The 21,383-nt window shown below is 40.6% G+C and overlaps 1 protein-coding gene across 1 annotated transcript in view; it reads right to left on the bottom strand.

The window, feature by feature from the left end:
* lrp1ba (low density lipoprotein receptor-related protein 1Ba) overlaps positions 1 to 21,383 on the bottom strand; it is a 168,709-nt gene that overhangs the window by 43,845 nt on the left and 103,481 nt on the right. Inside the window, exons 51-66 of the mRNA XM_030772190.1 lie at positions 20,342 to 20,464; positions 16,642 to 16,761; positions 16,124 to 16,252; positions 15,646 to 15,768; positions 14,846 to 14,986; positions 14,172 to 14,359; positions 12,525 to 12,708; positions 11,863 to 11,948; positions 9,304 to 9,426; positions 5,295 to 5,476; positions 4,784 to 4,983; positions 3,614 to 3,802; positions 2,966 to 3,114; positions 2,370 to 2,463; positions 1,633 to 1,749; positions 1,152 to 1,271 (exon numbers count right to left, since the gene is read on the bottom strand). Of these exons, the coding sequence (XP_030628050.1) occupies positions 1,152 to 1,271; positions 1,633 to 1,749; positions 2,370 to 2,463; positions 2,966 to 3,114; positions 3,614 to 3,802; positions 4,784 to 4,983; positions 5,295 to 5,476; positions 9,304 to 9,426; positions 11,863 to 11,948; positions 12,525 to 12,708; positions 14,172 to 14,359; positions 14,846 to 14,986; positions 15,646 to 15,768; positions 16,124 to 16,252; positions 16,642 to 16,761; positions 20,342 to 20,464 (2,268 nt within the window). The remainder of the gene's footprint in view (positions 1 to 1,151; positions 1,272 to 1,632; positions 1,750 to 2,369; positions 2,464 to 2,965; positions 3,115 to 3,613; positions 3,803 to 4,783; positions 4,984 to 5,294; positions 5,477 to 9,303; positions 9,427 to 11,862; positions 11,949 to 12,524; positions 12,709 to 14,171; positions 14,360 to 14,845; positions 14,987 to 15,645; positions 15,769 to 16,123; positions 16,253 to 16,641; positions 16,762 to 20,341; positions 20,465 to 21,383) is intronic.

The following is a 21,383-nucleotide window of genomic DNA, read 5'->3' as shown; positions in this document are numbered from 1 at the left end:
TCTTTTTAGTTTCCTGTCCCTTCTTGTTCCTAAAAATTTATTTCTGGTAAAAAAATCACATCTGTCCAGATATGACATCTGAATACAGACTGTTGTGTGATATAGAATAGAGTACGTAACCGCCAAGTGATTGCCGGTCTCCCTCTCCAGCACATTGGTGAGCCTAAACATTGTAACTAATGCCTGTACTCCCAATGAGATTAACCCTGTTAAAACCCCTGATCTGATCCTGGGGCACACCTGAGCTCCTCTGGATCTCCGCTCAGCCAAATCTGCGGCAGACCCCCAGGTCTCCCCTAGACTCAACCCCCTGCTAGGCCGTTTACCAGCTGTTCTTCCCTCTTCCCCGGGATCAGCACGGAGCTCCACACGTCTCCAACAGAGGATTGTGGATTAAATTCCAACCCCGGCTTCAGATGGGGAATTTCTCCCTTGAGAAAGAGTATCGACCCAAGCTAGTCTCCTAGCACTGAAGCGCTAAAGCCATGACTAGTCTCTGCCCCAGTTATAAAAGATCTTAAGACTGTCAACATGTCTTATGGAAATTCGACTATCATTGCCATGATCCCCACCACATTTTCTCAGCCTTGCACAGCACAGCCGAGAGAAAAGGTCTCTGAAAAAGTTTGTCATTTTTTTTTATTGTTCTAATTCGGTTATGCACGAACAGATACACCACAGGGATATGTTGCTGTACCCTCAGTAGCACTGGTTCACCCATAAAAGTAATTCCACTCATAATCCACGGTGAAACAGAATTAGAATAATACATTTTTTTTCCCCTAGCAAAAGCACCTTCTAATCACATTCTCCATCAAACTTTAAGTAGCTTGTGAATGAAACCAAATACCTCCAGCGAGATTAATCAAAAACCTCAGCCAACACTCAATTAAATGGGACTCCTTCAACGGGAACAAACGGGAGAAAGTGATATTAATCAGAGCAATCGTAAGGATAGGATATGGAGTCCGCAGAATCTCCTGCTCTGCCCTAGAGTAACTTACACTCATGGCCACCCTCCTTTCTCACTAAAGCAAGCAGTGTGTGTTTAGTACTTTTCCACAGGCAAGCTCCTTCTTTCACAGATAAATAAAAGGCGAAGAAGAAGTTAATATATACGCATGAGAGTGTGAATGCCGTGCCAGACTTACGACAGTCAGTCTCATCTTCCCCATCCCCACAGTCATCCTGCCCGTTACAGCGCAGATTAATCGGGATGCACTTCTGTTTCTTAGTGCATTTAAACTGCCCTGACAGACAGATATATGAATCTGCAAAGAAAGAAAGAAAGCAAGAAAGAAAAAGAATTTATGTGCGTGAGCTCACTTTCAACTTGTGGTAGACTAGATGTTAATTTAATCATCCCCATTCTCTGTAGCTCAAAAAAAAAGAAAAACAAAATATTGTTCATCAAAGTCATGAAGCTCTAGAATTACATGTTCAAGTTTTAATTACCAAAATTAAACAACTTTCATTATAAATCACAGAGGGTTTTTCTTTATATTTCACAACAGATACAGAACACAATGAACTAGTGTAACAGTGAAGAATGTCTGATATGTCAGTTTGAAGCAAAAAGCTTTATAAAATAGTATGAGATTTAAGATACTGAATCGAGGCCGTGATTATTACCACAGTTGGCTTCATCTGAATTATCCCCACAGTCATTCTCTCCGTCACATATGAAAGGCGGAAGAGCACACAGGCCTGTCCCACACTGGAACCTCCCGGGCTGGCATTTAAACTCCGCTATGGAGAAAATGAAAAAGAAGAAAAAAAAAATTAAAAAAAAAATCACCCACATGTTCATGAGAGAGAGAGAGAGAGAGAGAGAAAGAGAGAGAGAGAGAGAGAGAGAGAGAGAGAGAGAGAGAGAGAGAGAGAGAGAGACTTTTCTTTCAAGAACTTCTGGTCGTGTGTGGTAATTGGAAAAAAATCATGTGGAATGGAATATGCGCTAAAGAGCATGTCAGCTCTATTTCTGAGGTTCTATTATGCTAATTTACCCTTTCAAGATCAATCACAATACAAAGCAGCATATCTAAAGTATCCATAGAACTGACATACATAATTGAGACTAATGTAATTGCTTGGCACTTACAAGCGGAGAGAACACTTGGTAAATTATAGGTTAAGGTGAGGAGTTATCATATGCACCAGTCATGGAAAATAGACCAAACTAGTGCTTACTTTTGTTTTTTCTCCCACTGAAATGGAAGGAAATTATGGATGTTTGACCCACAACGTCTGTTACTGTTGCCATGCAATGTTATGTGAATGCACAGAAAAAAAAAAATTGCTATGATAATGGTTATTTAGTAAATTCAGATTAGCTGTAATTATTTCAGATGTCAAGCTAAGTGACTCACGACAGTCCGCTGGTTCATCAGATCCATCACCGCAGTCATCCACTGTGTCGCACTTCCACCAAAATGGAATACACTCGTCTGTCCCACAGCGAAACTAGGAAACGCAGACATAAACTCACACACTGTTTACTGAACAGCTAGCTCATGTGTCACTGAGATGGAGCCACTGCCGAAGTTTCAGAGCGACAATACACGAATATCAGTGAACTGAACCAACTTCAATACCAGTAAACCAAATGGAAGAAAGGTTACTGCACTCTGACCTAAACTAACACGGACATGGATAAAAAACAGTTTGAATAATTTGAATGTTAAGGAGCTGTCCCAGCCCTTGTAACATTGTTCCTGTTCCTTGTGTCCATTTCTACTAAATTTACTACAATTCTAACTGGACTGCTTGTGGTTGAAACAGTACAAAACAAACATCACCTGAATGCCTTACAGAGTCGCAGCTATCCCCTTAAGAGAGTTTAAGTTAAGTTTACAAGCTAAAGGGAGCTCTGGAGGGAAGTGGGACACAGCCCAGTCATTCAAACACTTGAAATACTTGAAAAAAGGTCTGAAATGGACTAGAACGACTGGCGTGGGCCCCAGACCTGACTTGCGGTGCAGTTGGATAGGCAGGTCTTGTTGTCAGCGGCCAGGTAAAAGTGGGTGGGACAGGCACACTTGAAGCCTCCACCGGGAGAGAGCAGACACAGATGGCTACATCCCCCATTTGTCACCTGACACTGGTGCTTTGGCACTGTCAGTCCACAGAATGAGTGAGTGAAGGAGAGAGTGAATGAAAGAGAGAGGGAGAGAAAAAGAAATGGCAGCAAACATCACTGTCAAAGCTGAGCATTTCAGTGTCATTTCAACCAGCATCTTCAGATTATTTCTCCTAACTCAGGACTGCTTGTTAACACATTTTTTAAAGCCATGGTCTTTTGTCAGCCCTCCCATTCTCTCAGAGCTTGTGTTGTGGATGCTGCAGCTGGGCTGGCTGCTTATTAGAGTCACAGCCATGTACTAGCACAACCTCAGATCTTTTAAACTGATAATCCTTACTTACATTTATTACATAATAATAACAACAATATAAGATTTAAGAAATAAATTAGTCTGTTAATACCACTATATAATTGCATATCTGTTTTTGAGCAGTAGGTGATTTTAAAGATATGGCGTTAAAATAAGAGGAAAAGACAAACACACACACACACACACACACACACACACACACACACACACGTGTGCAGTACCATCAGGTTGGCGTAGAGGATGATACACCGTGATGTCTCTGATAGTTTGCCAGGCACTCAGCAGTTGTGTGTGCAGTGTTCCAGAGGTCCTGTGGGCCCGGCTGAGGGACTTGGACTTCTCATCAGTCCAGTAAACGTAGTCCTCAAACAAGGCCAGAGCCATCACCCCATGGATGTCTTGATTAGGCACTGTAATAGAACGTGACCAAATTAATTACGGCCGGTCCTGGAACACTGCCAGCAGGGATAGCTTGTTCTCTCTCTCTCTCTCTCTCTCTCCCCCCCCTCTCTCTCTCCCTCGCTGCTCACTCACTTTTTTTTCCATCATTGTCTCTGCCTCTCTATCTCGCCCCCACCTCTCCTCATTCACACTGTCTGTCTGGCAGAAAAATGGCAGACACAAACACTGTAGTAATGTTTCCCCAGTCAGTAGTGAAGGTTTGCAGAGCTTTGTTTTTCTTTCATTTACTACCGCAGGAGATTCAAACTCACCACTCTACTGTCCAAAATTAATCAGTCCATCAGCTCTTATTTTGGACAGAAGGACTATGAAATGCCTTTAGAATCACTGTTTCTTTAATCTTTCCTAGTAGTGCAATCCAAATAGAATATGATCTGACTCTATGTGAAATGACTTCATATGCAAAGAGACTTTATTAACTTAATTAATCAGCTTTCTAGCAGCTACAATATTATACTCTTCTGCAGTAGATGAAGGCTATCAGGTTTACTTGAGTTTTTAGTCATTTCATTTTTAAGTAATTAAAGTAAAATAATAAAAAAAAGAAATCTTGAAGAAACACCTCCCTGAAAAATCATATTCCTCATGAAGCGATCCATTAGATTCTAAAACTTAGAGTCTATTTCACTCTAAGAGAAATAAATACTTCTGAAAGACAAATTTAAAAGCAATCCAGTGACTCCAAGAGAAAATGCTTGTTTGGGAAATAAATCAGACATTACAATATCACCACTTCTCCCTCATCGAGAGAGACCAGGAACGTTTCACTTCACATTTGAAAATTGTTTTGCACGCTGGCTGAAGCTATCTGCTCAGAAAGGAAACTATCAAAATGTCCAATGTATTATTTCTTTAAATATACATATAGTGAAAATACATGACAGAAAAAACCATGGATAAATAGTAAAAAGTCCAACTCCATAACTTGCCTTTTTGTCTTTTTGAGCCATCCATATTAGCGAAGAGGATATGGTTGTCATCAGCCCAGTAGAGTCTTTTGTTGATGTAGTCGATGACCAGGGCCGTGGGACGGTGTAGCCCTGTGTCAATGATCGTTTTGGGATTGCTACCATCCATGCCAGCACGGCCAATGTGAGGAAACTCACAGCAGTCGATCCAGAAAATGTATCTATCAGGGGACATGAAAAAAACAACCCAGTCAACAGTGTGTCCAGTCCAAAGAATTAGCCACAGGAGAGCAGTAGGATTTTGGCTGGAGGTATAGGTTTGGACAGAGGCAAGGGACCTGATTAAGGTCAGTAATATGTTTGGGGATTAGACTGAGTTGTCAGTGAGGTTTGGTAAGGCTGCCCTTAGATCTTCTCTTTGGTCATACAGCTTAAGCGTTGAAGAGGATAGAAGGTTCATATTAGGAATAATATGAGAGAGAAACTTTTGTGTGTGTAGACTGAACAGAGAGCTCAGTAGGTCAGTTTGTACCCAGTTAGTGTGTCCAGGGCCAGATCTGTCGGGTTTCTGAGGCCAGAGCTGACCAGTACTGTCGGGTAGAGTCCATTAGCCTTTGACACCTCCACACTCTTCCTCTCTGCATCACACCAATACAGGTTCTTCCCAATCCAGTCCACTGCCAGGGCATTGGGCACCGATGTCCTGTGAACAATCTGGGGAGAGAGACACAGGACACAGTGCCAGAAATCATGAGATGATTACATTCTGAATTTAGAGACAGGAAGTCAGGGCCCTCATAGCATTATTTCCAGCATCACCTTTATAGCATCAACAGACAAATTTTAGCACAAACATAAAACCACCTTCATTAAGTTTTTATAACAAATGAGATCATCATATTTCCATAACAAATGAGATAACCATAGAACAAATAACCATATAACATATTTCTATAACAAACGAGATAACCATACTTTTATTGCAAAATGGGTGTTCATCTTGTCGGACTGACAACCAAAATGAAAACCTGCAACACTGTTTCATCAGGTTCTGTGTACACTCAAAAAAAAATGAAAAACTGATGTTTGTATATCTAAAGTAAATAAATCAAGTTGAAATAACTTATATTCATGAATTTCCATGTATTACTTGAAATGTTATAGTTGAAAGAGCATACATAAGCCACTAGTTCAACCAACTAAAACCAGTCATGTAAAATGCTCTAGAATTAATTATGTTTATCCAAGTATCACGGGACTTGGTTTTAAATTCTTAGTGCATACCTATAACAACAGATTTGTTGTGGTTTTTCAGGTGGTTTTCCATTTAAATGACAAAGAATCTGTCATTAGGTTTATAACTTACATGTTTACTGATTGAGCCACTTATGTCTTATACCACTGTGCACTTGTGCCACTTATGTGTGTGATGTATCTCATTCTGCTGTGAAAGTTTTCAAACATGTGTCCATTTATTCTGTGATTTTTTAAATTACAAGCTTTCTGCCAGCTGCATGGTGGTGCAGCAGGTAGTGTTACTGCTGCACAACAACTAGGTCCTGGGTTTGATTCCCGGTCAGCTCCAGTATCCTCCACTAACCTAACTAGGATAAGCCGATTTGAAAATGAACAAATGCTGCAAACACTGGTTGTCCTGACCAAGTAGGCTGTAAATGGTTTCAGTTAAGTCTTCAGTTTTAGCATTGATGAGTTAATGCTAGATTAAATTTATTTGTTAAATCCATATATTCAAACTGGATCACTGACAGCTGTAGTAACTACCTACTCAAATAAATCAAGTTCATCTAACTTGATCACATGAAATTGAAGTTACCACAGTAAATTACACTCATTTCATCTTGCTTAATTTTGTTAAATCAACAAAATTACTTAACTTTGAAGGAACATGATTTATTTTTGTAGAAAAACTTTCCACAATGAAATTAAGTAGATGTAACATTTGCTCTTTTTCAGTGTATGTTCACATGGTTATTAGCATAGCATATTGGATACGGAGAGGTGAGCAGAGGTGTGTTTGAAAGACGAAGACAAACTCCAGACTTGAAAAGAAAATGAGCTTAACTACACTGAGTGCATTATCACAACACATATTTTATCATCATCTTGTTACAACTGCAACTTTTCTTCATTTTCTTCATTTAAGCCACTCTAAAACACCTGTGAGCAAATATTATTACTATTATTGCATAGACGAAAGAAGAGAGAGAGAGAGAGAGAGAGAGGGTGAGAGAGAGAGAGAGAGAGAAAAACAGTAATCCACAATAGTTGTAACTTTAAAAATAAAACATTAGAAAAAAGATGTAATTCATACCGAAAAGCTGGTTTGGCACAAACAGTGCACTTTACCAGCTGCTGTATAAAAGAACTCTTGATCACGGTACCTTTAAACCAGACTTCCAACACCACCCCCTGCCGTGAGCTTTTAAACACCATAGCCCACTCGCCGTTGTTAGTCATTTAGCTGTAGAAGCAAATTCCTGCAGGTCTACAATGGACTGAGCCATCCCTGCAGTGGCAATTAAAAGCCAGCATTTGTTAGGATCTGTGTGTTGCATTAGGTGGTGTTTGCGGGGAGGGATGGAAAAAATAAAAACACAAGTGTTTAATCAAAGTGTGGTTTTAAGATTAAGTTCATCAAATACAGACAGGCCAGAGGGAGAGTAGGTTTTTAACAATGATGAAAAAATGTTCAAATAAAAATTCCAGCGAAAAAAAAAAAAGCCTGGCCTTGTAGTCATTGCTGAAACACAAAGGTTAACAAGTCGATTGAAACAGTGGATCTGCTCCCACAGGGAAGTTTGATTAAAAAGTTCATCAAAGTGATTGTGCGTTGTTTATTATTTTAGGCAAAGTTAATCAAGCTGAGAAAATCAGATTAATTTTTATAAATTTCATAATTAAATGTATTTCCACAAATCTACAAATGTGGTTTCAGTGAAACATTTCCTACGATAATAAGCATGTGTTCGAACCACTGAGGAAAAAAAGAAAAAGCTGATTAATAAAATGAGGAACCGGGACGGTTTCACTGCCAGAACCAGAAGTCCACAGACGTCTGTCACAGACAAAACACTGGGTTCACTCTTGCTGTTTGCAAATCATCAACACACCGCTAGCAGTGATAAAAGAAACAAAAAAGTCTGATTCAGCAATACTATGTCCCTGTTAGGAAATTAAAAAAAAAAAGCAAAAAAACATCAAGTATTCAAAAACCTAAACACAGCCTTGTCCATTATGGCCTGATATGTAATCATTCTGATGAAGGTCTGTGCGGCCTTGACAAGAACAATGACATTGTTCTAATAAGCAGAGAGACAGCGAATCTGGATTTTGCTGGCAAAGCAAAGCGGTGCATATCAGGGAGAGAGATCCCCAGTTCAATCAAGCTTAATGAGTCATTATAGCCTGATATTACAGATAACGAGCTCTGAGGGACTGGCAGGGGCGAGGCTGGCACACACTACCCACACTCAGGCCCTGCCCACGGTCAGAGCACTGAGAGGGCCATGGCATTCAGGTCAACCAAAACACACACACGCGCGTGCATAGACAGACACAGAAACAAATGTGCACACAGACAGACACACACATGCATGTGTGCACGGAAACACACAACAGAAACACACACACGCACACACACACACACACACACACACATACACACACACACACACACACAATTTTCACATAGTCCAGATTTTGTCATCATTATGATTACTTGTTAATATTGACTGATGGTGTTGCTTGTGTAGTATTATAGCATATAAACTGTACATCTTCGCCAACACTCCTTATCCAAAACTTTTTAAGTTTAGTTTTCTTTTTAGACCATCACTTCATTAGGTCTGCTGTGTCTCTCGGTAACCATTTCCCTTTTTGTCTAAATACTACAGAAGGGGAGGACACAGGGAGGTAAGACAAGCGAAGCCAAATACCTGGTTCATTAAAACACTGGATGGCAAAGAGGCTCCGTAGCGTAATAAAAGCTGTTTATTGAGTAAAATTCTCAGAGATCCCCAAGTCAAAGCATTGATCCATATCACACCATTGTCTTTTGAGTTAACCATGCATAAAGCACACTTTCTAAAAATTCACGACCTTGTTCCCTAAACGACTCACCGTTAGCTTCCTTTACAACACCTCTTACACCCAAATGTGAGAGATTATGATGTGCCATTACATTACTCCCTGCTATAATCTCCTATTAGGGAGCAATGCTTTCGTTTAATGCGGTTCCGTTTAACCTTTCAGGTAATGGTCCTGCGTGGACATGCTCAAATTCCTCCATAAAAAAAGGCTGCTTAATTATAGATTTAAAAAGCCTTTCTGATACTCTTGTCTCTGGTGGTTTAATGCTGGTCCACCCACACAAGAGGAACGGGACGAGAAACCTCACTGATGTAGAGTAAAAAGAGGACCTTGTAAGTACTTCCACTCTTCGATACGCACATGCTAATGCACGTGCACACACACCAAAATACAAACACAGTGGAGGACACCCAAGCTCCTCTCCTCATTACCTTGAGGTCACTGCCGTTTAGTCTCATTCTGTTTATCCTGCGTCCGCTGGGTCGGCTTGTGTCAATCCAATAGATCAGCTCCTTTCTGTAGTCAAAGTCTAATGAAATGACAGTATTCAACCCCTGGGGAGAAAGAGAGAGGGGAGGGGGGGGGGGGGGGGGGGTCTCATTAAAAAAAATACCCAATTCTACATATGTATAAATGCTCTAGTGTGTACAATATTTTTTCCCTAGTGGTGTAAAATCAATGAAAAGAAAAGAAAAGAAAAGAAAAAGAAAGAGTGCACTGAATAGCAAAATATATTGACATGTATGTCACACCTCTGTCCTCACTTCTCCCCTCTGCTGGCCAATCAGTGCTGTGTCTTTGGTTTAATTTGTCAGTGAAACAATCGTGCTTTGCACAGGTCTTGTGTTCATGAACCCCAGTGCTCTCTTTTGTGTGCACTTGTCTTTCACTGTATTGTTGTGAAGTCTTGACTGAGGGCATTGGAGAGATTCTGAGCTGTCTATTCCAGTTTGAAAGAATTGGTATCACTGTACCCGAGTTGTTTCCTGTCCATGTTTTGTTCCTGAAATCCTGTTTGGTCATGTTCTTTCTGTCGTGTATCCTGCCTGTTCTTTTTTGTACACTCTGATTTTGTTATTAAAAGGGATTTGTGTGTACACATGCATCCAGTCTCTGTCTGAGGTCTTCATATTCAAAGCAGCTAAATGTAAAACTGTACCCCTTTTTAAGATACAGCATGTCCACCAATTACAAAATAACTGAAATTAATAAATAAATAAATAACATTAGCGCCCAGAAAGAAACCAGCAGAGCTTTGAACTCAGTGCTCAACAGAGAATCCATTTCTCATTGAACACGCCCCTATCATTGTAGGCTTCATCCTCTGAGATGTAAGGAAGATATGGCTCATTGCAGATCCCACAGTAGCAGGCTATGTTTCAAACTCAAGCGTAATATCACCATTAGCAGTGCAATGGAGACCAACAGCACAGACATACCATTTGAGTTCTTTCCTTCGAGAAGACCACTGCTCCTGTATGCTGGCTGACCTAACTGTGCTGCATTTGTGAACGTTTTTGTTCTGTTCTGATCATTTTAGATCTGGTAGGTCAAACGCAATAACCTCCTGTCAGATTTAACACACATACCTTTTTTTTTTCCCCATTCCTTTTTTTCCTTTTGTCTCTCCTTTCAGAAAGGTCATACAAGTTTAGTATGATGTTATAGCCCAGAGGCAGACCTGAATTTGTTATGATCGACCACAATGTCAAGGCGAACAAGGAACCATGAGAGGGAATGCCCAAATAAACCTGGTCAGAGGACTCAAGAAGGCCATGAAAGACTGACCAGGACAAAAAAAAAAAAAGAAAAAAAAGTGAAGAGGTTCTTAAGTCATTGTGAAATGCTGCATAAAACAAATCACACATTTATATGGTCCTGAACCAGTGCTACAGAACCAGTGTCCTCCATTTCATACAACTGGAAGCTTCTAAGAACCAATCAGTATGTCTTTGTAAGACTATACAATACAACTATGAATGGAATGTATCTATAGAGTAATAGAAGATCTTGGGATGAAGACTTTTGTGACTGCTAAACACGTGCTTTGAGCCTCTTCAAAGTGAAAGGGTGTGAGAAACTGCTTTCTTTGTTTTAAAAAAAAAAAAAGCGCCATACAAGCAGAAACATACACGGGTGAACCATCTGACTTAAGACGTTATCATTAAAAAGAAACTGACACATACCCGGGGCAATAAATGGTTTATAGGGAGACATAATTAAGTGTTCAAAATGAATGGCTTCTTTGCTGGTGAGACACTTTCAAACTGGTTCAATCGATCATGCACCAGTTCCTTCCCTGGCTTCACACTCATTTCCCAGCAAAGCAGGGAGCTGGATGTAGATCTGCTTCCTTCAGCCTAGCTTCTCATATCTCTCATATACCATGATTTCATTTTCAGGTTCAGTACATCAAAGCAAAGTAAGCCATGGAGAATGAGTTAGTCTGTGATAAGTGCGTTGTCAAAGGAACTCAGAGATTAATTTGCTCCAGAATTACAGACTGTTACACGTCTTCTATTCTGAGATATTGAAACAACCGGACACAGTTGGAACTGAGTTCTGTGTTTTCAAGCACACCTCTGACAAGGCTGCATATCACGATATGAAATTAATGCTGGCTGCATATCAGAGATGCATATGAAGACAGTGACTTCGTTAATTTCCATATGCTTTCAAAGTTTAAAATTTCTATGAGGCCATGTCTTTGAATATGATTCTGGTTGATGTGGAATACTCCAGAGACATATATTTTTTCCCAGAAAGGATCCCATTATTCATTTCCATATGTTTGAGACTTAAGGGTTTTCTGTTTGTTAAGGCTTTACAAAGAAGGAGGTGCTTAAACAGACGTTTTGAAATGGTGTGTGATATTAATATTGATAAAATTCGACCATCTGCTGTCAAGTAATTAATAAACAGTGGAGTATAGGGAACAGATTGCATACATTGTCATGGTTCAGTCTTGGTGAAGTCCTGGATTGCCTTACCTGTTTTAAGAGAGTGTAATTTGATCCATCAAGGCTAATCTTTCGTATTTCATGATGGTCAGCCAGAATGAGAAAAGGTTCGTCGGCTAGGAGAACAGAAAATATCAGAGAGACGGGGCGACAGTTATGCTCATATATCAGACTCTGGTTGTCAAAGTGAAGACAGGACTGTAGATCCTCTCTGGTGCGCTCTAGCTAGAAGTCCTGAGTGTCTACTGAGGCATGTCCCAGGATCAGAGACTGATTTCCTGTGAGCTGCCAACACCTGGGGATCCACATCCTGTCAGAGATGTGACTTAGAGACGTCAATCATACATAAACCCAGATTTATCCCTGGAGTGAGGGAGACTGTGTGTGTGCATGTGTGTGTGTGTGCGTGTGTATGTGTGTGTGTGTGTGTGTGTGTGTGTGGTGTGTTTGCAACACTTTCTGCGCATTTGACGGACCGCTCAGAGCACCTGTCAATCAGTGTGCCAACACAGCTCTCAGCCAATCAGGAATCAGCTCCACATTATGAGGTAATCTCACTCTGATCTCTTGTTAGTGTGCAGTAAATACACAGTGAGATGTTTGGGTGTTTGTGTGTTTGCAAAAGACAGTGACAAATAGGACTGAAAGGACTCGGCCATACACACACAAGCTAATGGAAAGAGGAACAGTACCTGAAAGAGACTTGCAGCTATTTGGATTACTGTTCAAGGCTTCATAGCCATCTGCACATGTGCATTTATAAGATCCGTAAGTGTTGATGCAGTGATGGCTACAGGGGAAGCCAGGCCAACATTCGTCAACGTCAACGCACGTTTTACCATCATTTTTCAGCTGGAACCCTGGCCAGCATGTACACTGGAAGACAAGAAAAAAAAAAGTTAAACTACATAAAATATGCATGTTATTTTTCATCTCTGATGATGGTGTTCAAAAAAGATGTCATCTACTTACACCAAATACTGACTGAGGGTTACAGCTTATTAAATCCATAACAGTGATGTTGAAAAGAAAGGAAGACCTTAGAGGCAAAGTAAAATGTAAATGACCCGCAATTAATACTAATTTTTAACTTCATACAATTTTTCCTTTTCCTTCTTTGTAATTCTACAATAAGCGTCTCTCATTGGAACTTAATAGGTTGCATAAATTTTCTTTTAGAAGAATTACAAAGTGAGGAAATGAGAGAGGAAGTTTTTTCACTTTGACTCTGCTGTGGCGACGCTGTGTCCTTGTGCCTGTGACTGAACTCTAGTATATTCTGTCATAGTCGATGGTGAGCCAGGGGTGACATGTGACAAACTCCTCTGTCCTTCCTGTCAATCTTCAGCCTCCTTACAAAGGCTGAGGGGATTCATTACTTTAGTCTCTCTCCAAATTACATTTACACCTTCTCAGAAAGTGTGAATGTGTGTATGTGTGTGTGTGTGTGTGTGTGTGTGTGTGTGTGTGTGTGTGTGTGTGCATGTAGAGTTGAGATCGTCACAGGGAGAGTATGATGTGAAATTGTCCTAATTGTTCCAGGAAATGAGTTCAGGACTCCCAAAGCTTCAGGGAAATATAGTTTGATAACTTAAAAGATTTTAGAATGTGTTTTGCTCCAAACATTTGTGGAATGTAAGATTTGTTTCGATATTAGTGTGAAGGTTTATTTATGCAGACTCTTTAAACACTGGTGCAGGCTCACTTATTGAACCACATCCTGAATAAAAACAAACAGACCTCTGTTTTATTTTCCAATCTCACCGAGAACAGTGTTCCGACAAGTGGATTAGGTGGGATTCCATGACCTTACATATTATTAAACCTTATATCTTTTGTATACACCTTATATCCTGCTAAAATGTTCAAGCAGTTTCCAGCTTCAGACTTAGATGCAGCTGAAGCAGAGTAGTTTTAGCTTGTAGTGCGTGTGAAATTATATGGTAGATCTCACATCCAAATAAAACACAGAGGTTTAGTTAGCTTAGGGACATGAAATGTGCTGAAATCAGAATGGTTTAACAAGCATCATATCTGACATGGTATTCAAACAGAAAGTTTAATAAGCACAGATGTTGTTTTGAAACGTCTTTTGGAAGTGGTTTAGCTAGTCTCAGACTAATATCCAACAAAAACAGAATAGTTTTGTAAGAGACAGACTTTGTGTCCTTATGAAATAGGACGTTTTCCTTTTTTTTCCAAGTTAGAGACCAATATCTAACAGTAAAAAAATGTGCTTTAAAAACCTTCAGAGCATGCATCCTACTGAATCGGCGCAGTTTAACTAGCCATAGAGATCAGAACTACACGAAAAGCGTTCGGTTCCATTAGCTTTATACCTTGTACCCTACAGGAAGGTCCTGGCAGTCCTGGGAGCAGCCACTAACTCTTCGGTTCAAACATTCGTTGAGGTTGCAGTTCCTCTCATCGGAGCCATCCCCGCAGTCGTCTCTCTGATCACACACGCTCCGCAAGGGAACACAGCGCCCGTTAGCGCACATAAAAAATGAGCCATTGCACAAGCTTTCTAAAGAGAAAAGAATGTCCACAATTAGAGACAATGCGGAGGGGGGCTTTAGTAGAGAATTTTTATATGTTGGAAGAGAGCGTTAGCCGACGCCTGTAACCATGACAGTATTTTTAAGAATGACTGATGGTTTTGATTTGTTTCCATTTCATTTCCCTTACACGTTACCCGGATCATTATGATGGGCAGTGCTGTGCTAGTGTGATGATGGTGTCCGTGCATGGGTACTCAAAAACTTTACATATTTGGCTCCCAAGCAGCTATTCTCATGTGTTTGTCTCATATTGCGACAACAAAATGAAAGAACATCACATACTATATCCTTTTTTTTCTCTCCTACTGTTTACATCATGGCAACCTTTAGTGTGCTGGCAGCAGACAAACAGAGACAGAGAATGTGGAACAGGTGTTCCTACAAAGCCCATATGGGAGTGGAGAACAGGATCTATCAATCAAACACACTATACAGCACATGAGAGGCCTTGCCTGCAGCGGAGCATTTTGGGTTCAATGGCAGCTCATCTGATTGGTCAGGACAATCTGAGTATCCATCACACTCCCATTGGGCGCTCAGCAAACACCTCCCATCTGCACAGCGGAACTCTCCTTCCCTGCAGGAGCCATAGTCTGCACGCAGAAAAACACCAGATATACACACACGCGCGTGTGCAAACACACACACACACACACACAGAGAGAGAGAGAGAGAGAGAGAGAGAGAGAGAGAATTTACTGGCAGGGTCACAATATAATTTCATAGATTTAGTCATTAAACACTCAATAAATTCTTTCATTTTGTTTTCAGCTTTTCTTTCTGTTTGATCTTGGGAGTTTGATTGTGCTTTTAGATGAAACACATTTGTATTGTTTTACAACAGAGGCGTTCAATGAATGATATCCATGAATCTCATGTTTTTAGTAACACAAAACTAAACAACAGCACAAGCCTTAGAGCAGCAATGAGGCTAAACGTTTGCAGAACAAAGTGAAAAGAAATTAAATTAATCTGTATCTTCTTTTTTTCTTTAACTGGTTTTCTGACAGTCACCATACCACGCAGGACAAACAGTATCAGGTAACTATATTCAATTGCTCTTTTCCTCCTCTTCTTTTTTTTTTAAAGTGGGGATCAGAAAAAGCCAGGTGCTGAGAAACTCATGTTTGAGTAAGGATGGAGTCGTAAGAGTGGAGCGCAGCTGATAAGAAGCTGCATTTGTCATGGAGACAGAGGGTAAAAAAACCCAAAACAAAACAAACAAAAATAAGCCACAGGATGAGCCACTTGCCACATTCTGCCGACTCATCGGAGCCGTCGCCACAGTCGTCGTCATGGTCACAGACAAATCGCCGTGGGATACACTTCTGATTCCTACACTCGAACGAGCCCTCATCGCAAGTGTGATTGGGTGCTAAAAAAGAAAACTGAAAGTCAGAGCAATGCCCGATGCTAACTCACTTCCATCAATGTCTAGCAGTGACTCTGAACACAACTTTTGGTATCTGCTTTTATACACAAACATTTTGTATAGACTCTCAACCTGTTTTCACACTCTGAGTGTGAGTGTGTCTGTGTGAGTGTGTGTGTGTGTGTGAGTGTGTGTGTGTGTGAGTGTGTGTGTGTGTGTGTGTGTGTGTGTGTCTGTGTGAGTGTGTGTGTATGTGAGTGTGTGTGTATGTGTGTGAGTGTGTCTGTGTGAGTGTGTGTGTGTGTGTGTGTGTGTGTGTGTGTGTGTGTGTGTGGTGGGGGGACTCGTCAGATATTACCGCATCCTGCCACAGCCAGCTCATCTGAGCCATCAGGACAGTCTCTCTCTCCGTCACACAGCCAGCGTTGGGGTACACAGGCATATGAGCCTGGACAACTGAACAACCCTGGAGCACAGGTCACTGACCCTAGAGAGAGAGAGAAAACAGAGACAAAACAATGAGAGTGAGTGACAGTGTGAAAGGGATGGAAAGAGAAACATGCCATCTCTGTGTAAAAGCTAACGATTTAAGTATGAATTAAGAGACTGAAAATAGCATGTTGAAAAGTTTGGAAATTAGCTTTCACTATGTCTCCATCCTTCCTCCTAAAAGAGCAGTACTCCAAATATTCTAGAGAGGACTAAATTGAGTTTAAGACACAGAAGACATCTTGTACCATTTGTTTTCAACAAAGGTTGGTCATAAAAAAATTCCCTGACAGCATGTCTATTAGTTTCCAAGACATTAAAGGTTTGTCCCTGGTTCTCGCCTGCTAATATATCTTCTGACAATTCCCCTAATGGCAAACACTTTACCACAAATCTCCTTGCTCTCGTCCAGTCCGTCCCCGCAGTCGTCCTCTCCATCACACAGCCACTGTTTGGCGATGCATTTATTCTTTGAGCAGGCAAACTGGTTCCACAGGCAGGAGGAGTCTGTGAGGAATAACATGAGCCTTGCAGCGCTTCACAACCAAACCATAAAATGGCAAAAGAGAAAACAACAAAATCTAGATTTCCACTTCACAAAATTCTGTTTCAAATCGATACCAAAGACAAGGAATGTCTCTATTTTTTAAAGGACCACTTCTGAAAAAAAAAATCCAGAGTGAAACATACAATTTTATAACCACTGAAAGGCAGGAGCTGCAAACATTGCTTAAACAGACATCATTTCCTGCTTTGAACATACGAAAAGAAATTAAGAGTGTTCAATGGGAGAAATGCTTATGTAACAACTTTACATCAAAGTTGGTGCATCGCTGACCTCTCTGTTATTGAGGATATGTCTTTGAGTCGCATTCTTGTTCACTAGCACTTTCCAGGCAATTGTTCTCTTGCATAGAAGCATAAGAGAGAGTGTGAGGTTAATCAAATATAGTGGAGTCAGCACATTGCTTCCTCTGTTTGGGGCCTGCTTGTTTGCCTGCTTGATTTTCAAATCGATTTAGTGATAGCTCAGAGTCGCCCTGCTGGAAGCTTATGTAGCCATTATGATTCAAAATCACTAAGGTCAACAAAAGCCTGGCACATCCACAGAAAGACAGAGACAGATTGAAAGAAAGGGACAGAGAGAGAAAGCAAAAGAGAAATGATGGAAAGAGAAATGTGTGTGTATGGCTGTGTGTGTGTGTGTGTGTGTGTGTGTGTGTGTGTGTGTGTGTGTGTGTGTGTGTGTGTGAGAGAAAGAGAGAGAGAGAGGTTCGGGATAGACTGCATGTGAGAGAGGTTTCCTAGACATATTAAACAAACTAAAATAAAACCAAAACAAAGAGAGCTCCTCCTCTCCTAAACAATAATAAATAATTGAATAAATAAAGCTCCAGTGCATTTGTTACGCCAAAGTGACCACATCCCCACGTGCCCCTGCTGTACGGTATGGGTCAGTAGGCTGAGGCTTGCTTTGGTGAGCCTAACGCCCAGGCACTCCTCTCCACAGCTCTGACCTCATCAGGGCCCCGAGCTTTGAAGTGAGATTCAGGGGATTCCCACATGGGCCCAAGCGAAAAACAAAAGAACGGACTGGTCACAGCGGGAGAGACGAAACCGGGATAAACCCAAACTCCCACAAATCCTTTCCCAGGACTGCCTACCCTCCAACCCTCACTATCGTGCAACCAACCCCCCCCCCCCCCCCCCACCCCCCCCAAAACAACAGTGTCGATATGGAATGCCAACGGAGGAGAAGATAAAACAAATGTTAACCCCCCTGGTAACAGAAGGAGGGCTTTATATTCTGATGGGATATCTGGAATATTACTCATGGTCAATGGAAGGTCAGCATCCATATAAAAGTGCTGGAGTGAGCGAGAATTCATGCACACATCTCACAGTTCATCTATACAGCAGGCAGCGAGTTTGATTCCTCTGAAAAACAATCTTTTTGTATGACCTAATCATAAGTCATGGCAAATGGCAACCCAACACTGCATATATTTATATAATCTTACATATTTTCCACCAAACAAAGCCTTCATAGTGTTTTATTCCTCTGTTTTGGATATATTGGTTCACTGAGGTATGAGGAACAGCTTGTCTAGGTTGCCATAGTAATCACTGAGCTCTCTAAAGAACATATTTATCATATGACAGTCACTCCTGCCTTTTTAAAAGATAAATATCAGTTCACACAATAACACAACATTATGCTGATTGTTCATAAGTCTGCTCAAACAGCAACAAATACTCTCACAAAAATGCTGATTAAATTCTTTCTTTTTCCCCAAGTCCTTGATTTTCTTTGTTCAGTGACCTTTTGTATGATAATCGCAAATTCTCAGAGTGGGTTTATCCTGTGAGGCATACCCCCCCCCCCCGAAAAAGAGCGTTCAATTCAACCAGTGCTCCAGCCCAATGTTTTTAACGCTGTGTAATCATTCAAAAGGAACTCTGCACTGAATTTTATTCTTGAGTGGCATTTTTCACAATTAATAAGCCACTCTCACATAGTTTGAGGTGATTCATCCCTCTCTCTCTTTCTCTCTCTCTCAAAACACCGACAGCCCGGTCACCCATTCCAATACAGTAGCTCAGGCCTTCAGGATATTGTTCCATGAAGGACTTTTCAAGGACTTGTCAAGGCCAACTGAACAAACTGTTCAGGATTTCATCGTTAACACATAAAGACCAGATTAAAAATTGAAATGATTAGCTGAAATACACGTGGGGGAGGTGAAATGAATCCATGTATCACTCATTCTTTTCATATTAAATTGAGAATCCAAAATTGAAAAATGAAAAAAAAATGATTCATTATTTCATTATTCATCTATGAAATAGAAACCAAAAAGAAATTAACAGTTTGTTTTTTGTACTTTTGATTTAATGCTGAGATCAAAAATAGGAAACGAAAGAAACGGACCACGGGCCGTCTGTGGCAAAGATGACAGTGTAGTGAGGCTATACACATCGAGTGCTTTGGCAGGCATGTCCGTCGACATCTTTAGTTAAAGTAGGATGATGACATACACTAACTGTGTACACTGTGAACAAACTGTGATATAGTTATTACACTACCACTGCCAGTTTGTCGGTTTTATTGAAAATATGGCTGGAAACAACAAGTACATTTGTTGCATTTTCAGTTCAGTTCAGTTATGAAACGTTTTCAGTTCAGTAGGATAATGGCATACAGTGACCGTATAAACAGGATAAACAATTAACTGTAAAATACATTTATTTATTTCTTTTTCTTTTTTTTTTTTTTTTTTGGTTATTGATTTTTAAAAAAATGTTAATGAACATAAGGGCAAAGGCAACAATTTCCAACTAAAGCCACAGCTTTACGCTGTCAAATGGTTTTTATGTCATGTTTCTATCTGCCACAGAGGCTGAGAAATAAAGGCTTTGGTGAACACTGACAGTTCTGCCTTTTTTTTTCAGAAAACCCTCAGGTTTTAGGAGGTTGTTTTAAACAATGCCTTAGGTGATAGACTGTTTTTCTAGAGGGTGCTTTAGGTTGTAATGGGTTAAAAGAACATTCCGTCTCTGTTTTGGAATTCTCAACAGAACTATTGTGTGAACATACGGACGTGTCAGTACTTAATTATCGAGTAGACGTTCGATCTGTGCATAGCGGCTGGTGCTCTTTGTGTAAGTGTCCTAAATTATAATGTAAAGAGCAACTTTTGTGGTGTTGCTTTCAAAGTGCAAGACATATTTTCCTTCTGTTTCCAATTAATGTCAAACTAGAACAGAGTCATAATTTGACCAAATGCTACATCATTATTTGTCAGGTTGTGTAAGACACATTAGGAGTCACAATTTCAGTGTCCATTTATACGTGGTGAATGCAGCCAAATCCATCATTCTATCTAAATATATTTGTTAACAGGAATCAAGACAGCTTCACTGCTGTCTGTGTAAAGTACTGGACATGCATGTCAGACAGAAAATTAATCTACAACCACAACTACAACTGATCTACTACTCATTACATCTAGGTGTGTGTGTGTGTGTGTGTGTGTGTGTGTGTGTGTGTGTGTGTGTGTGTGCTGGGGGGGGTCAGGGGGCTTACCACACTGGTACTCATCCGCACCATCTTCACAGTCCTTCTGTCCATCACATAGCCACACACTCGAGATACAGTTCCCACTTGGACATGCAAAATGACCTTCCTCACACTTGTGTCTGCTTGAAACTAGGAAAAATAGAGAGAGATTCAAGAGAATCACCCTCAGCTAAACTGAGGGCCTGGATAAGAACTCCACATCGAACAGATCTGACTGACTCTCAGACTGCTGTGAGCACTCGCAATAAGCGAATGCTTAGCTTTCATTAAACGTCAGTACTATAACAGACTCGATTCTAAATCAGGGATTCGGTCTCTGTTACTCAAATTTGATCATGTGTGCAAAGCAGCTCTAATTAATGGTGACAGAAAAAGTCATATCACTTTCATGTCTAAGGATCCACATCAGCCAGATACTCAGAGCTTAAAAGTATTGATCTCACAAAGTTACAAATACTCTTTTCAAGTCTCTAATTAACTTGCGTAGAGCCAAGCCTCCTTAACCAAGCCCGAGTTAGTCGATTGAGGCCCAGTTCATTACGCCTAATTTCACAAGATTGCGTTAGGATGCTACAGCAGAATACCAGAGCTTGCTATTGTCTGGCTGTGTCTATACAGACCAATTTTTCATAATACTGAGTGCAGAATAACGGTAAGGTGCAGGCTAAATCCAGGCATGACTGGTTTAAAACTTATACATAAGTCATATAGACAGAGGATTAGCCTCTTGAGCAGTCACAGCAAAAACAACATGTTGTGTAAATAATGAGCTCTTCAATATTAATCACCATTTTACGGTATTCAGGGGAAACTGAGTCAGTGCAGTCGTGCTCTGCAGTTTGGCACAATTTTTACATATAATGTTTCACAGCTTCTTGTAGTAGTAAGGGGGTTGGCCTGACTGCAAGGTTGTGAATGCAAATCCCAAGTGTGATTGCTGCTCACTGTAAGGCCCCAAAGGGTTGTGTGTGTGTGTTTGTGGATGCGTGTGTTACGTGGATAGTCATGATGTAATGTAAGTTGGAAAAGAGTGACAGGTAAATGAGCT

This window comes from Chanos chanos, chromosome 4, assembly GCF_902362185.1.
Source record: "Chanos chanos chromosome 4, fChaCha1.1, whole genome shotgun sequence".
Taxonomy (NCBI): Eukaryota; Metazoa; Chordata; class Actinopteri; order Gonorynchiformes; family Chanidae; genus Chanos; species Chanos chanos.
This window is presented reverse-complemented; position numbering and strand designations above follow the sequence as displayed.